At 35.2% G+C, this 18,509-nt stretch overlaps 1 protein-coding gene across 2 annotated transcripts in view; it reads right to left on the bottom strand.

Annotated features, from left to right (window-relative positions):
* The window catches only part of STAG1 (stromal antigen 1), a 415,261-nt gene that overhangs the window by 78,666 nt on the left and 318,086 nt on the right, over positions 1–18,509 (bottom strand). For both annotated transcript variants that reach the window (XM_021678881.2, XM_044920415.1), the window contains 4 exons: positions 9,024–9,127; positions 1,346–1,438; positions 1,154–1,243; positions 810–1,013 (listed from right to left, as the gene is read on the bottom strand). In XM_021678881.2, coding sequence (XP_021534556.1) covers positions 810–1,013; positions 1,154–1,243; positions 1,346–1,438; positions 9,024–9,127 — 491 coding nt within the window. The remainder of the gene's footprint in view (positions 1–809; positions 1,014–1,153; positions 1,244–1,345; positions 1,439–9,023; positions 9,128–18,509) is intronic.

Below are 18,509 nucleotides of genomic sequence, written 5' to 3'. Positions count from 1 at the left end.
CTTTTGTAGCTCAAAATCACAATGAAAAATCAAAAATGGTTGAAAAAAACTAAAAGTTAAAACTAAAAGTTAGAAGTAGGAAAAAATTGGTTACATGGACTAAAAAGAAAATCCTATCAGCCTGGCCATCAGAACACAGAAAACCGTGGGGGTTCCAAATTGGTAACACTGATTGGAGGGAGAAGGCAAGAGGCGGGAATCATAAAAATAACTATAAAAATAACCAGTTGGAGATGTTTGCTGTTATCCTGGGCATACCACTGGCAAGTGGCTGTCCCTTACAAGCACAATTAATTTTTATGTTCTATTCATTAGCACATCATAAATAGTTCAGTAATATTAAAATATTTTGTAAATAAGGCTCCAGGAAAAGAAAGCGAAAAAATGAATTAAGAAAAGCCAGACCTTAAAAGGTTTTTCTTAAACAAAAAAAATATTAGCTTTTGTGAAACAAGTTGTTTTGTTTTTTTTTTTAAGTGGGGGATGGGGAAGAGTGAGGGAGAGAATTTTAAGCAGGCTCCATGCCCAGTGTGGAGCCAGATATGGGGCTGGATCTCACAATTCTGAGATCATGACCTCAGCTGAAATCAAGAGTCAGATGCTTAACTGAGTCACCCAGGCACTCCAAAATAGGTTTTTAAAATAAAGTATAACCAAAGTTAATTACAGGACGAACACTTGCAATAATGCTGCTAAGATTTGAAAAAGAGAATTCCACTAGATTTTATTTTAAAATGGAAACGATTTGTACATTCAACTTTGAATATTAGCCAAAATTATCACATACAAGTGTTTACTTTAAAACAGACCTCTTGCAGTAGATCTTCCACAGAATGATTGAATCGATCTACAAACTCATCAATCAGCTGACTTCGAGCTATGTCAACTCTGTTTTGGATAGTATACTCTTCACTGCATAAGATGCTATAGGTTTTACTGCAGGCTTCTAGAACATCTGATTCTACATGTTTCTCCACAACAAACTTAATCTGTTTTAATAAAGCATCCAGATGCTGAGGAGGAAAAAAAGAAAAACTATTAGATTAATAAAAATAAGCATCTGTCAAATAGTAAGCCTACAGATTACATGAAAATGAAATAATCCAGTTATTTAAACTGACTATAACAGAATTTTGATTTCATAGTGTCTTACCTTTTCCATTCTACCTGTGCTATAAATTTCTAGATCAAAATACTGTGGGATTTGTAGCAAGTTTGCTACCTTCTCTGCATCTGCAGAATACTAGAAGGAGAAGCAAAGAAAAAAGAAGTAACTACTTTAATAGTTCAAGGTAATAAGCAAACTCAGTGGCATATTATCATAGAAATATAAATGAAATTATACCTTTGATAGCAACATAGGAAGTGTGATAATAAAATGCTCAGTCAATTTGTTTCTATCATCAATTTGAGTTTTTCTTTCTTTGGCAGTTAGCACCTAGAAATAAATTGAAATGGGCAAATAATATAATGTCACATAATAATTTATAAATCTAGAATGTTACACAGAATGATGAAGTATTGGAGATAATGTACTCGAGAATTTTCAGAGGAGGTTAACAAACTAATTACTAAAACAAATATCTCTAGTTTTATGCTTATTTCTAGTTAACATGCAATATTACTTTATTAAATAGCTACTTATGAATCACTAAAGTTTAGATAAATTACTACTTGTTTAGTAAACAAAAACATTTCTATAAAACCAGTTATGAATATAAAAATATTGCAAGTGAAATAATTTTTCCAGTTTTAAACTCAATATGTTAACAGTAATCTCCCCTATGTTAAACACACTTTTCTAAAAATACTTCAGAAAGTAATTTTTTTTTACTGTCGGCAGTTAAATAAATTTTCACTGATTTTTTAAAAAGATTTTATTTATTTATTTGACAGAGAGAGAGAGCACACAAGAAGGGGGAGCAGTAGAGGGAGAGGGAGAAGCAGGCTCCCCGCTGAGCAGGGAGCCCAACGTGGGGCTTGATCCCAGGACCCTGGGATCACGACCTGAGCCAGAGGCAGACGTTTAACCATCTGAGCCACTCAGGCACCCCAAATTTTCACTTATTTTTTAAAGCATATACTAACAATGTCTCTGGACTCATTTATATTTAGTTGTCCTTCTAAGTTCATAAGTCTGCTAGGCAATAATCCAGACATAGAGGTGTAGCCTGTCATCACTGAACCAATTGAAGCTGATAATGCCCATCACCTTGTCCTGCATTCAACTAGTTAAACCATAAGTGGTTCCAAAAATAAAATATTAAAATGCAAGTTAAGATAATCATTTCCCCAAGGTATTTTGTATTTTGTTATTATCTTGAAGGAACTTAGCACCATAATGTTGAATGGTTGAATGTTTCATTCCAATATAAATTACCACTTTAAAAATGTCAACCCTATTTTTTTAAATCAATACAGCTTTTATTGCATCTTTAAAATATCACAAATAACTCTGAAAAATCATCTGGCATCTTGCTGTTTCTGCAGCTGGACAACTTAGATCTTATTCATCAGCTCGCTGAACTGTTTCTTTTTCAGAAACATACCACCCCAAATCTTCTGATAGTCATTTTTAACTGTCGTGGTTTGCTGAATCAAAAAGTAGCTGAATTCAATACAAGTTCATTGTCATTTCCTTCAAGAATTAGCTCATCTTTCTGGGCTTGAGATACTGAACACGTAACACCTGGCCTCACCCAATCCCCGTGGATGTATTTTTCACCTAAGAAATCTTGGATTTCAATAAGAGAACCACTGTCCTGAATAACAACGCTGATGAGGAAGGGAGCATACACAGACCTCATCTTGTAACGGAGGCCCAGTCTAATGCCCTTGATCATGTTCTGTATGTGACTACAGATAGTGCAAACAATAGTCATTTCTTTCCTATTTCTCTCAAGTTGGCGCCTCTTCTTTTTCTTTTCAAGGAGACTGAGGTCTTTTTGTTTTGTTTTTTTTTAAGATTTTATTTATTTATTTGACAGAGAGAGACACAGTGAGAGCAGGATCACAAGCAGGGGGAGAGGGAGAGGGAGAAACAGGCTTCCCGCGGAGCAGGGAGCCCGATGCAGGGCTCGATCCCAGGACCCTGGGATCATGACCTGAACCGAAGGCAGACGCTTAACGACTGAGCCACCCAGGAGCCCCAGGAGACTGAGTTCTACACTGCTGTAACTGAAGTCTCTTCCCAGTGTTCCTCTGGGGCCCTTCACAATAACAGTGCATCCTTTCAGAGTCATGTCGACATTTTCTGGAATGTCAATAGTCTGAGTGCTGAGAATGGTCTTCATTCTCACAGTAGATGTTTGAGAGTATGTGAAAGAAGTAGTAAGGTCTCCCATCTAATTCCTCTTCCAGAACTTTATTGCTTTTCAACTTAAAATACAAAATAATCATATGGAATGATTTACTGTATTGTGTTTAGTTCTTCACAAAGTAATGTAAGGGACTACATATTATGTGGAATGTAAGTCCAGGAATGTATTCAGGGTATTGAGAAGTCTTGAAATTCATTTGGCAATGTATGAGAGGTCTAAAGATACTGATTTTAGATAAATAGCTGTCTTTGATTAAGTGATCATTATGTTAGGCAGTCTATATACATGGACTCAATCTCCAAAACCTCTGATGGGATGGCAAAAATGGCATACTACCTATGAAGGAGGAATTTGCCAGTATCTAACAAAATTGTATACACATTTTCCTTCTGACATAATAATCCTACTTTTAAGCAATCTACCCCACTAATACATGTGGTACAAGTATGAAATGATACAAAATTATTCACTGCGTAGTGAATTATTTCTAAGAGTACATTATTTCTAATAGTAAAAGACTGGCAACAACCCAAAAGACCCTCAATCGTGTATCCAGATAATGGATACTATGTAGCCATAAGAAAATGAAGATCTTCAAATAAAGGTATAGTAGAGTGATATCTAGGATACACTGTTAAATAAAAATGTAAGGTACAGAACACTACAAAATATGCTATCTTTTGAGGGAGAGGGCGGATGGAGTGCATGCATTTATCTATATTTGTAAAATGAAACACTGGAAGGATATTCTGACTATATAGTAGGAATGGGGTGTAAAAGGAGATATAAATATATGAAAGACTTCTCTGAATGTATATTTTTACATGGTTTTGACCTTTTAACTATGTAAATGTTTTATCTATTTCCAAAAAATAAAAATGAGAAAAAAAGGGACGCCTGGGAGACTCAGTTGGTTAAGCGGCTGCCTTCCGTTCAGGTCATGATCCCAGGGTCCTAGCATCGAGTCCCACATCAGGCTCCTTGCTCAGTGGGGAGCCTGCTTCTCCCTCTGCCTGCCACTCCCCCTGCTTGTGCTCTCTCGCTCTCTGACAAATAAATAAAATCGAAAGGAAAAAAAAAAAGGAAAAAAAATACAAAACCAAAGAGGCAAAAACCTTGTTATGCTAAATTTAAGTCATCAATATCAATATGAATATGTAATTTAAATATATATGGATATATACAGAGAAATATATACATGTATTTCTTAGCTCTGTATACTCAAAGTGTCTATCAGAAAAAATACCAAATGACAATACTCTTCGTGACAAGATTTTAACTTTAAATACTACTCTATTAAAAGGCACCATGGCTTGTTAGAGATTCCTGTGCTAGAGTAATGTAAGAATCAGCCTTCAAAGTGCCTTCCAGTAACCTCTGCCTCTTGGTATCATGCTCTTATAGTCTCTTCCCACAATGACTAAGGTTGACATGTTTTAACCAATAGGAGACTGTGGAAATGATGTTATGTGACTTTTTAGAACTAGCTCATGAAAGACACAGAAGTCCACCTTACTCTCCTTTGGATCATTCATTCTGCTTTATTCTCTCTTGGATACCTCACTCTGGGGGTGGGGAGGAAGGGGCAGCAACCATGTCATGAAAACATTCAAACAGTCCTACTGAGAGGTCCATAAGGTGAGGATCGAAAGCCTCCCCTAATAATCAACACTAACTTGCCAGTCATGTAAGTAAGCCATTAGGAAGTAGTAAATTAACAACCAAACCTTCAGAGGCTAAAGCCCTGGTTAACATCTTAAATGCAACCCTATGAGAACCTTAAGCCAAAAAAAGCCAGCTAAGACACTCCCAAGTTTCTGACCCACAAAAACTGTGAGATAATGAACGCTTACTGTATTAAGCTTCTAAGTTTTAAAGTAATTTTTTACATAGCAATAGTTAATATAAACAGTAAAGGTAGAAAGTGAACTTGATCAGAAAGCAAGAAGGTGCACAAAAAATGACTGAGATATGTCAAAAGGATAAGAAATGCTTAGCCTGAATAGGCTCTCATCTCAAAGTTCGGACAACACATATTTTTATAACTTTTATTTTGGAAAATCTAAAAATTATTCATTTGTCACTACTGTTTCATTAATTCCTACAGTTTTTTCTTTTCCTGTAACATTTTAAGGTAAATTCTTGGTATATCATTTCACTTCACCCATAAATATTTAAATGTGTATTTTTAACAGTGAAGACTTAAAAACAATAAAACTTGGCATCTCCAACAAAATGAAACAATAACTTCTTAGTATCTTTTCATACCCAGTCCATAGTTTTCCCAATTTCTATGTTTTGGATTTCTGTATATATACAAATACGTATTTTAGAGAGAAAGAAAGAGAGCGCACAAGTGGGAAGAGGGGCAGAAGGAGAGGGGAAGAGAGAATCCTGAAGCAGATTCCCTGCTGAGCATGAAGCTTGATACCAGGATCCTGAGATCATGACCTGAGCCAAAATCAAGAGCTGGACGCTTAACTGACTTGAGCCATCCAGGCACCCCTCTGTATATTCATATTTAATTAAGTTCTGATATGACTGAATTTATGTCAGCCATTCTGCGATCTATAAATCTCATGTCTTTTTGTTTCTTTGTTCCTTCTTTACTACCTTCTTTGGGGATTCTAATAAACTCTTTAATTTACAATAATCAACTTTAGGCTGATATTTAATTACAGCAAAATACAGCAATTTTGCTCCAATATAATTCCGTTTCCTTTACCCTTCTTTGTTATTGCTGTCATATATATCTATGTATCTTATAATCTTAGTACTTTAGTGCTATAATTACTGCTTTATAATCTCATGTCCCTTGAAAGAAATTAAAAGAAAAAAAATATAATATACATGGCCTTTTATATCCACCCACATATTTACCATTTCTGATACTGTTCATTCCTTTCTATGGATTAGAATTACCATTTGGTATTATTCTTTACAGCTCGAAGAACTTCTCTTAGTAGTTCTTCTAAGGTCTTCCAGCAACATGCCTGTCAATCTTTGTTTTTCTGGGAATGTTTTTAATGTACCTTCATATTTGAAAGATAGTTTTACTGGATTTAGAATTCTTGGTTGGCAACTTTGTTTTCTTTCAGCATATATGTCACTCTGTCAGTCTTCTGGCCTCCACTGTCTCTGATAAAAAATTAACTGCTAATCTTATTATAACTGCCCTCTGTATGACTTGTTTTTCTCTTGTTGCTTTCAAGATTTTTTGTTTTGGCTTTGGACAGTGACTATTGTATCTGGAGATGAATCTTTTACGTTTACACTACTTGAGTTTTGTTAAGCTTATTCTTTGGATTAATGTTTTTCATCAAATTTGGCAAGTTTTTGGCAAGTATTTCTTCGAATGTTTTTCTTTCCTGTCTCTTTTTCTTACTCCTTTCTTTCTGGAACTCTCATTATAAAAATTTGATGCATTTAATGTTGTTTCACATATTTCTTGGGCTCTGTTCATTTTTCTTCAATCTTCTTTCCTCTCTGTTCTTCAGAATGAATAATTTTTATTAATCTACCTTCATGAAGTTCAATGTTTCTTTCTTGTCATCTCAAATTTGCTACTTTTCAACTCTAGAATTTCCATTTTTTCCTTATTTCTGTTATCATATTGTCCTGTAATTCTCTGAACATATTTTCCTTTGATTCTTTCAACATATTTATAAAAAGGGCTCTGAAGTTATTTGCTAAATCCAACAATTAGGCCTACTGAGAAGCCATTTCTATTGTCTGCTTCCCCCCCCAAGTATGGTCATGTTTTATGGTTTCTTTGCTTGACTGTAATTTTTCTAGAAGAGTCAACATTTTTAGGTAACACAGTAATTATGGATTTTTAACTTATTTTTCTAATTTTTATATTTAAAAAAGTAATCTTTAACTTAAACTTCAAATCTATAAGGGTTCGCCCCTCTGAGACCTGGGTTAGAAAGCATATTCAAAGTTCAGCCACTTCTTCAAGAAACAAGAAGTGTTGGTGAGGATGTGAAGAAAAAGGAACCCTCATATGTTGGTGGGAATGCAACCTGGTGGAGCCACTGTGGAAAACAGGGCAATGTTTCCTCAAAAAGTTAAAAATAGAACTATACTACAATCCAATAATTATACTACTGGGTAAAATACAAAAAAATACAAAAACACTAATTCAAAGGGATACATGCACCTCTATGCTTATTGCAGCATTATTAAAATAGTCAAATTATGGAAGCAGCCCAGTGTCCTATCAATAGATGAATGGATAATGAAGATGTGATATATATATATATATATATATATATATATATATAAAGGAATGAATCTTGCCATTTGTAATGATGTGGATGGAGCTAAAGAGTATAATGCTAAGTGAAGTAAGTCAGAGAAAGACAAATAGCATATGATCTTAATCATATGTGGAATTTAAGAAACAGACAGGCAAAGGGAAAGAAAAAAGAGAGACACACACACACAAACCAAGAAACAGACTCTTAACTACAGAGAACAAACTGACGGTTACCAGAGGGGAGGTGGGTGGGGGATGGATAAAGTAGGTAAAGGGATTAAGAGTACACTTACCATGATGAGCACTGAGTAATGTACAGAACTGTTGAATCACTATACTGTACATATGAAATTAATATAACACTGTATGTTAACTATACTAGAATTAAAATAAAAAATAAAAACATAAAAAAGAAAAAGAAAAAACAAAGTCCAGCCAGTTCTTAAGTTTGCTTTTTGACTTTTATTTTCCATTGGGTTATCTCAGGTTTCTCAGTCAGCCAGTGATGTAAGGAGAGCTCATCTAATCCTTTTTATGGCTTTCTCATTTCCAGGATTTTTTAGTTAGATTCTTGGTCAGTCAACTGTTCTTCCCATCTGGGACCACAACCTCTGAATATCACAGCTGTGGGTTTTTCCTTGTTTGTTTCTACCATGTTTGCCATTTCTGGCTCACAAAGCTCTGGACTTTTGGCATTTGTACCATGAGTCTGCCCCTCTGAGAGCAAAGCTGCTGGTTTTTACAGACGTACCACTCTGGTAAAACTACATCAAGTTTGTGGGTGGATGTGTGTAAATTATAATGCCAGGCAAAAAGGCAAGCAGACTCCTGTTGCTTTTACCTGAAGCTTTGGTGGTTTTTCAAAAATAAATGCTTCTCAATTTGTCTTTTATCTTTGGTGAATTCCCAGAACCCTTTGATAAGGTTTTTGGACAAATTCTGCAGTTTTATACTTTTTTTCTTTTTTTTTTTTCGGTGTAGAGAAGAATTACCTACCTCTGCACACCACCAGAGCTGGTCTATCAATGATTATCTCAATTCATCTTTAATACCACTAAAACCTGTATTAGCCCCATATTACAAATAAGGGAATTAACACACAAAGAAAACAATCAACTATCCAAAGATTAAACAGTTGCTAAATGGAGTAAAAACAGGCATTTGCTTTCAGACCTTTCTGCATTTTTAACAGATATGAATGTGAAAATGATTAAAGTACTAGAACCAGAAGCAGGTACAGGTGCTTTGGGAACATGGAAGAATCTATTTTTGAAACCTAAGTGTAATTAGTAGATAGGATATAAAGACAAAGTACCACAGCATATATCATTTACAAAAATACCATGTTTTTATGGATAAATATACCACTAAAATTTTCAAGTATTTAAGACACTTAAACACATTCAAAGTCTTTCTGTAGATTTCTCACTAATATAACTTACTCTCTTGCCAGTACCCCTTCCCACTGGAGGATGTGCCTCAGCAGCTTGACGAATTGTACAAACCATTAGCTCTATAAGAGCACTCTCTTGACGGTCAGACATTGCTAAAGTAAAATAAAACGCATTAGTATGAGTAGATAGTTTTACAATAATCATGTATTAAAGAGAACACAATTATAAAAAGCTGCAAACATACTCTATTACTGGTTATTTTAAAGACTGAAGTTAAGCTCTGTATTTTCTCTCTTTTTTTATGAAGGAGTACGTGCTTACCGTAAGTCAAACAAGAGATAAAGTAAAAAGAGCATACACTCTGGTTTCTTCTAATACCTTGTCTCTTCTTGGACCATATTTCTGAATTAGGCAATGCCAAAATTTTACTGTATTTCCTTCCAGATCATTTTAAAGCTCATAAAATAGGGTATCTTTTTTAAAATAAAAAAAGTGCTATACATATTTTTAAAAAGTAACAATAGATTTTGATTATCTTTCAAGTCACTATATATACATATAATTTTTTTATTATTATGTTAATCACCATACATTACATCATTAGTTTTTTGTTTTTTTTTTTTAAGATTTTATTTATTTGAGAGAGAGAGAATGAGAGACAGAGAGCATGAGAGGGAGGAGGGTCAGAGGGAGAAGCAGACCCCCCGCTGAGCAGGGAGCCCGATGTGGGACTCGATTCCGGGACTCCAGGATCATGACCTGAGCCGAAGGCAGTCGCTTAACCAACTGAGCCACCCAGACACCCCACATCATTAGTTTTTGATATAATGTTCCATGATTCATTGTTTGTGTATAACACCTAGTGCTCCATGCAGTATGTGCCCTCTTTAATAATAATTTTCTTAAATAATTACAAGTTATTACATAATGAGTGTTCCACAATTTAGTCAAACCTCTACTGTTTACTCAAATTGTTTCCTAATTTTTGTTACTATAAACAATGCAGTAATAAATATCATTAACACATATATATTTATGTAACTGATACTTTTATTTCTGTAGAATAAATTCCCGAGAGGGTAATGGGTCAAAGGTTAAAATCTTGATACTGATAAATATAAGCCTATTTATTGCAATCCAAACTTCCAACTGCAACGATGATGTTTGGTTCCTCATATCCCTGGCTAGCACTAGATATTATAAATCCTTTCAGTATTTGCCAATTCATTAACTGAAAAATGGTATTTCACTGTCATTTTGCTTCTTCCTTCCTACTAATTAGTGAAATGTATTTTCTTATTGGCTTAGAATTTTTTTCTGAGATTTGTCTGTTTATTCTTTGCCCATTTTTCCTACTGTTACTCACCTTTCTTGAACTCTTGTATATAAGAAGTATTAACTCTGTCTTTTGAATGAGGCAGATATTTTCTCCCAGTTTGTCCTTTTGATGTCAGACTCTTCATGGTATTTTTTTGTCAGACAGAAATTCTTTTTAATAGCAATTGTTAATTTTTACAAAGTCACATCTGTACTGATTTGTTTCATGGCTTCTGGCTTTTTTTTTCTTTCTAGTTTTAATGATATATATTTGACATAACACTGTACAAGTTTAAGTTGTACAGTATAATGATCTGACATATATATTGTGAAATGATTATCACAAAGTTAACTAATATCCATCATCTCTTATAGATACAAAAAGGCTTCTGGGTTTCTTGTATTGCTCTCAAAGATCTCCTTATCCTAGAGATTACAGAAATATATTTTCTAATTCGTTTTTCTCTCTCTCTCTAGGTTTTACATCTTTAATCTGTCTGGAATTTATTTCTGCTGAAAGTATGAAGTATGGGCCTATTTATTTCTACCAAATGAACAGCCAATTAGGCCTCCCCCACTGCTAAGTAAACCAGCTCTCCCTGCTGAATTTAAATATCACATTTACACTTTTTTTTTTTTTAAAGATTTTATTTATTTATTTGACAGAGACAGAGATAGCGAGAGCAGGAACACAAGCAGGGGGAATGGGCAAGGGAGAAGCAGGCTTCCCACTGAGCAGGGAGCCCGATGTGGGACTCGATCCCAGGACGCTGGAATCATGACCTGAGCCGAAGGCAGACGCTTAATGACTGAGCCACCCAGGCGCCCCAATTTAAACATTTTAAAAATGTTTTAGGATCTCATATACAGAATTCTTTATTTAGTTTCACTAATCTCTATGTCTATTCCTATTATAATGCCATACTGTTTTGATGATAGCTGCTTTAAAATATATAATGTACTTTAATATATAACTTAATTAAACTAATTGAACATTTAGTTGAACAAGATTCCTTTACCTAGTCCTTTTTCTAAATATTTTCTAATTTCTATAATGCTAATAGCAAACAATTAAGCATTTTTTATGTGTAAAGTATTGTTATAAGTGATTTATATGTATTAACTTGTTTTATCCTCAAAACAACTCCAAGAGATAGGAGCTAATATCTTCACACTTTATAGACAGGGAAAATGAGCCACAGAGAGGTTGAGTAACTTTCAAAGTACTCAGCTAGTGGTAAAGTCAAGAAATGAACCCAGGTAGTCTGATCCAGAGTCTGTTCTCTTAAGCACTACGCTATACTACCTTTTAAACAGAAGGAAAAAAAAAATTCTATATAAACTTTGAAATCATTTTGCTTTAGTTCTTCCTCTCATCTCACCTCCCAGAACTCTCTCAAATCCACTGGATTTGAACTGATATTTTATTTTATTTTGCTTAATTATTGATTTTTTTGGGAGAGAGAGAGCGTGCACACACGAGGGGGGCTGAAAGGGCAGAGGGAGAGAGAGACTCTTAAGCAGGCTCCAGGCCCAGCACGGAGCCTGACATGGGGCTGATCTCACAACCCTGAGATCATGACCTGAGTCGAAATCAAGAATCAGATGCTTAACTGACTGAGCCACCCAGACGCCCCTCAAACTGGTATTTTTAAAAAGTTATTCTTTACATGGGAAGAACCGACATTTTAGTAACATTTTCAGCCAGGAACATAAGATAGCCCTTTATTTTTGAGATCTTATCCAATGTCATTTAAGAAAATGTATGGTTTTCTTCACACTGTTTTGTGCTTTCCTTGTTGAATTCATTCCTCTATATTTTTTTAAAGATAAATTTTTAGCGCTAATTTGACTAGCTTAATTCTCTCTCTCCCCCTTTTTCTGTATACTTATTTATGTTAAAGGCCAATAGATGTGGGGATTATAGAGACAGACTTAGGTATAAATTAAAGAGATTAAGCTTCAGAAGTTTATATTATTTTTTAAAAAATTGGGCAACAGCAATAAAAGGCAAGGACATAATAAAATCTTGTCCTTTTTATTCTCAAATCATCCTGCATAAGAATATGTATGTTCAGCTTAATTTAATCATTTCTTTGGTTTTAACATTTTGATTGTCTTAAGAAAAACACATGAACGTCAGCCTGTCTTAGGAAAGCCACATGAAATAGTTTCAGCTTTTCCATTTATACTCCTCGATCTAAAGCCTAATAGTAGGAAAAAGCATCCCACTCAATAAAACAACTAAGTTTCTATTTTTATGATTCTAGAATTTCACAATTTTTCACATTTGGCTGCAGATAAAGGAATGACAAGTTTGTCTATGAACTAAATGCATTTTCTTTTATTTATGAAGAAAATCTTGCTCTATGGAAAGTGAGGAGAGAGAACAACTTATCAAGTATGGAAACTTTCCCCTACTCTTAAAATCCTTCTTATTGTTGAAGAATAACCAAACCTTATACAGTGTCCAATGCCATTAATTTTGTTATTTTATAATTTTGAAACATCTATTTAGACATGGTAAATACTAAATTTCAACTGTTTTGAAATCCCAAAACCAAGTAATAAAATTGAAAGCAAAACAAGCCGTAAGCCACAAACAAGAGCCGAATAGCCACAGTGACAGAAAGAAATGGGTAGCTGCTGTTCGCACTATGAATTATCAGATAACTACACAACTTTCTAAACCTTCAGAAACCTCTTTGCACATCACCTCCATTTCCTCATTATTGATTTTATTCACATCACCTTGAACTGTGGCTTTTCTTTTTGCCTACCAATGAAAAGAAATGCTTAAAAGTCACCAACAACTTAAATCATCACTAAAGCTAATAATCTTTGCATAGTCCTTCTTCTCCTCTGCAGTATATATTATTAGCCATAGATCTCTTGAACATCCTCTTTACTGAACTTCTATAGGCTATAATTATCTCTTACCACCTTTTTTATACAGCTTGCTAGAGACTCTCTCTTGCTCTTCCTGCTTTTGTCTCCTATCCATAATCTTTAAAACGTGGCTATGGGCCCTTTCTTTATAATCCATCTTCCTCGTCCATATTTGTATTGTCATTTCCCATACAGACCATTGCCACAGTTATCTAACTGGCCTTCTGCCTATCCCAAGTCATGTTTACAAATAGCACTTTTCTTAAAATATGAATTGGATCATATCACTCCTGTTTAAAATCCTTCCACGTTCTCCTACTACTTAGAATGAACTAAATAAATCTACTTACAAACTAAAATGTTCTACATTATCTGGCTTCTGCTTCTATCTCATCTTGTGCCACTGGTTCACTGCACTCTGGCTATTGCAGCTCCTAGAACATAACAATATCATTCATGCTTCAGATCCTTGCAATTGCTATCTTCTCTACCTAGATGGCTCTCTTTTGACACTTCCCATGGCTACCTCCCTCATCCTTCAGATTCTTGGCTCATAGGTGGCCTCCTCAGAGAAATCTTCCTTTAAGGATTCAATCTAAAAACAGACTCCTCTCCTTATTATTATCCATCACACTTATTAACCCTTGAAATTATTCTGTTTACTTGGTTTTTATCTGCCTTCCCCATGAGAATGTAAACTTCATATGGGCTGTGAGCTGACCTTGTTTAGGACTATACCCTGAGTGCTTAGTGTGAACAGTTAGCATATAGAAAGTGATCAATAAATATTTTTAAATTATAAATAAATTTATGATTCCTTGCTTTGAGGAATTCCATTTATCCACATTTACTTTATTCAGTATGTGGATCATAGAATTCTACCAGTAGAAATGACCACAGAAGATTATCTACACTAAATTTTGGGGATTTCCTTTTTTATAGATAAAGAAGAAGAGACCCACATAAATTAAATGACTTACTTATGGTCTTGTTACCTGGTTACCTATTACCGACGCCCTCATATTATACTAAAAATTTACCCAATAATTTGATTTTGCTACAGAACACACACACACACACACACAATCACCACCACCACCACGACCACCGACAACAAAACCTTGTCCCTTAAAAACACTGTGAGGCAGTCTTTAGGCTACTGTGATTTAAGTTGCTATTGATAAGTCTTTGACAATGTGTTTCCCCAAATTTTGGTCCTATTTCCAACTGCTAGCTAAACTTTCATCCCCTGCAATATCTTTTCTACTCCACCTAAATAAAATGTAACTTTATTTCTAATCAGTCTCAAAAATAAGTAAGTTACTGCTGGCATTTTGTTACCATAAAATACAGCAAAATAATAGCACAGAAAATAGCTTTGGATGCCATTCCATGCCAGAGCTAATACATGGTACAGCACGCATATGAAAAAATGTGTGAAAAAAGTTGAGTCACGATGTAGATACAGTTCTGTACTTGTTATTCATAATTTCCTCAGCCTTGCTTTCCCAGACTCAATCATATCCTAAAACTGTGGTTCACTTAAGAACTTTTTCCCATTTTATCACTCACTTTTCTAACTAAAATCAAACCAACCAAACCAAGTCAAACCAAACCAAACTAACTTCTTAACTGAAGTTAAACCCAATGTCAACTAAATTTAAATCATTAACAAAACACCTAATAGTACACAGTTATTTCGACAAGGTAAATTCACGCACAACACATTGACAACTGACAGACTTAGTAATTACTATCTAGTGACTGGCACATCTTATTCAAATGAGTAAAAAGTTAACAATACCAAAGCATAGCACTTTGGCTCTTTTCCCCTTAATTTATATCTCTTGCCTCCCTTCTTCTCATTGGAAATAACCTTCTAGAGCATGGGATGACAAAAAGAAAAATGGCATGGAATCATGACAACAAGTTCTAATAATATGCTGATTCTGTGGTTACAGTCAAGGGTAAAAAAAAATGAATGGAATGTACTACTAAATACTATGCCAGACACTTTACTTCAAGTGTTGACTGGGCTGCAGTGATTAGAAGGGGAACTGATTTTACTGAAATTGAAAATATTAAGATTCAATAGAAAAAGAATGCATAAAAGTCAGTGAACTTAGCTGTGAACATGTATAAGTAAAATAAGGAGAAAATGTAGAATGTATGTTCATATTCCTGTGATCACAAAAGATTTGGAGTAATGTTGAGAGTTTGACCTAGTGAGCAGAAGGCCCCATCAACTTAGTAATAGAGCCGTCTTCTTACCAAGGATATCCACGGAAAAAAGAACACATGCAAATAAAGTAAATGATAAAGTAGGGTCAAATATACTATAATAACCTCTACCTTAAGCGAAGGTCCATAAAAACTTGGGGAAAGATTTGTGTTACAGATTAAGAATGAGGTTATGAGGCGAATATTTTGAGTTTAAAAGAGGCAATTTGGTCAAACTCTCACTCTTTGCAGATGACATGATACTTTATGTGGAAAACCCAAAAGACTCCACCCCAAAATTGCTAGAACTCATACAGGAATTCAGCAAAGTGGCAGGATATAAAATCAATGCACAGAAATCAGTGGCATTTCTATACACCAACGAGACAGACGAAAGAGAAATTAAGGAGTTGGTCCCATTTACAACTGCACCCAAAACCCTAAGACACCTAGGAATAAATCTAACCAAAGAGCCAAAGATCTGTACTCAGCAAACTATAGAATACTCATGAAAGAAATTGAGGAAGACACAAAGAAATGGAAAAACCATTCTTTTTTGGAAGAACAAATATTGTTAAAATGTTTATGCTACCTAGAGCAATCTACACATTTAATGCAATCCCTATCAAAATACCATCCACTTTTTTCACAGAACTGGACCAAATAATCCTAAAATTTGTGTGGAACCAGAAAAGACCCTGAATAGCCAAAGGAATGTTGAAAAAGAAAACCAAAATTGGTGGAATCACAATTCCAGACTTCAAGGTCTTTTACAAAGCTGTTATCATCAAGACAGTATGGTACTGGCACAAAAACAGATACATAGATCAATGGAACAAAATAGAAAACCCAGAAATGGACCCTCAACTTCTTTTTTTTTTTTTTTTAAAGATTTTATTTATCCATTTGACAGAGAGAGCGAGAGAGCACAAGCAGGGGGAACAGTAGAGGGAGAGGGAGAAGCAGGCTCCCCGCCAAGCAGGGAGCCCGATGCGGGACTCGATCCCAGGACCCTGAGATCATGACCTGAGCTGAAAGCAGACGCTTAACCATCTGAGCCACCCAGGCACCCTGGACCCTCAACTTTTATGGTCAACTAATCTTCCACAAAGCAGGAAAGAATATCCAATGGAAAGAAGACAGTCTCTTCAACAAATGGTATCGGGAAAACCGGACAGCCACATGCAGAATGAAAATGGACCATTTCCTTACACCATACACAAAAATAGACTCAAAATGGATGAAAGACTCAAATGTGAGACAGGAATCCATCAAAATCCTTAAGGAGAACATAGGCAGCAACCTCTTGGACCTCGGCTGCAGCAACTTCTTGCTAGACACGTCTCCAAAGGCAAGGGAAACAAAGGCAAAAATGATTTATTGGGACTTCAAGATAAAAAGCTTTTGCACAACAAAGGAAACAGTCAACAAAACCAAAAGACAACCGACAGAATGGGAGAAGATATTTGCAAATGACGTATCAGAAAAAGGGCTAGTTATCCAAAATCTATGAAGAACTTACCAAACTCAACACCCAAAGAACAAATAATCCAATCAAGAAATGGGCAGAAGACATGAAAAGACATTTCTGCAAAGAAGACATCCAAATAGCCAACAGACACATGAAAAAGTGCTCAACATCACTCAGCATCAGGGAAATCCAAATCAAAACCTCAATGAGATACCACCTTACACCAGTCAGAATGGCTAAAATTAACAAGTCAGGAAATGACAGATGTTGGCAAGAATGTGGAGAAAGGGGAACCCTCCTACACTGCTGCTGGGAATGCAAATTGGTGCAGCCACTCTGGAAAACAGTATGGAGGTTCCTCAAAAAGTTGAAAATAGAGCTACCCTACGACCCAGCAATTGCACTACTAGGTATTTACCCCAAAGACAGAAATGTAGTGATCCAAAGGGGCACCTGCACCCCAATGTTTATAGCAGCAATGTCCACAATAGCCAAACTATGGAAAGAGCCTAGATGTCCATTAACAGATGAATGGATAAAGAAGATGTGGTATATATATATATACAACGGAATACTACTCAGCTATCAAAAAAACCCCACAAATCTTGCCATTTGCAATGATGTGAATGGAACTAGAGGGTATTATGCTAAGCGAAATAAGTCAATCAGAGAAAGATAAGTATCATATGATCTCACTGATATGAGGATTTTGAGAAACAAGACAGAGGATCATAGGGCAAGGGAGGGAAAAATGAAACAAGATGAAACCAGAGAGGGAGACAAACCATAAGAGACTCAATCTCAGGAAACTGAGGGTTGCTGGAGCGGAGGGGGGTGGGAGGAATGGGTAGCTGGGTGATGGGTGTTGGGGAAGGTATGTGTTGTGGAGAGCGCTGGGTGTTGTGTAAGACTGATGAATCACAGACCTGTACCTCTGAAACAAATAATACATTATATGTTAATTTAAAAAATAATAATTAAAAAAATAAAATGAATTGAGTAAAAAAATAAAAATAAAAAAAATAAAATAAAAGAGGCAATTTGGGCCACTTTACTAGAATATATTTGTGTATGATGCATACCTGTTGTTTCTCTCATTGAATTTGTCAAAGCCAGAGTAGATAATACCAGTTAGCATCACTGCTTGGAAAGAACACTGGGAGATGATCTCTCTCCTATAGTGACCTGTTTGGGAAGTCTACTGCAGGAGATGGCTCATTCTGTTCAACCCCAGAGGGTTGAATCACACAGAAAAGTAGGGGAAACAGAAAAGGGAATCAACAGTATACTATCTTATTTAATCCTCACAAAAACAATGTAAGATATGTAAGGAAAATAACCTCTATAGTATAAAGAAAAGGAAGCTAAGGATCAGAAAAATCAGGATATTAGTCACAAAGTTTAGAGAGTTAAAAATCTGAATGTATTTCTTTTGATTCTGAAGTCCAGGTTTAGTTCACAATTGTCGCTTACATCAAACTATCTATATTCCAGGTCTGTTGTCTGGAGTTAAGTGAAATAGCAGTTCTTTAAAGAACTACTAGGGGTTAGTTTGAAAAACAAACCATTTAGGAAAAAGCATTCCTAGTTTTAAGGAACTCATTTTCATATAAACATTTAGAATTAGAATATAAGCA

Source organism: Neomonachus schauinslandi, chromosome 1 (genome assembly GCF_002201575.2).
Source record: "Neomonachus schauinslandi chromosome 1, ASM220157v2, whole genome shotgun sequence".
Taxonomy (NCBI): Eukaryota; Metazoa; Chordata; class Mammalia; order Carnivora; family Phocidae; genus Neomonachus; species Neomonachus schauinslandi.
The sequence above is the reverse complement of the archived record's forward strand: the minus strand, read 5'-3'. Positions and strand labels throughout refer to the sequence as shown.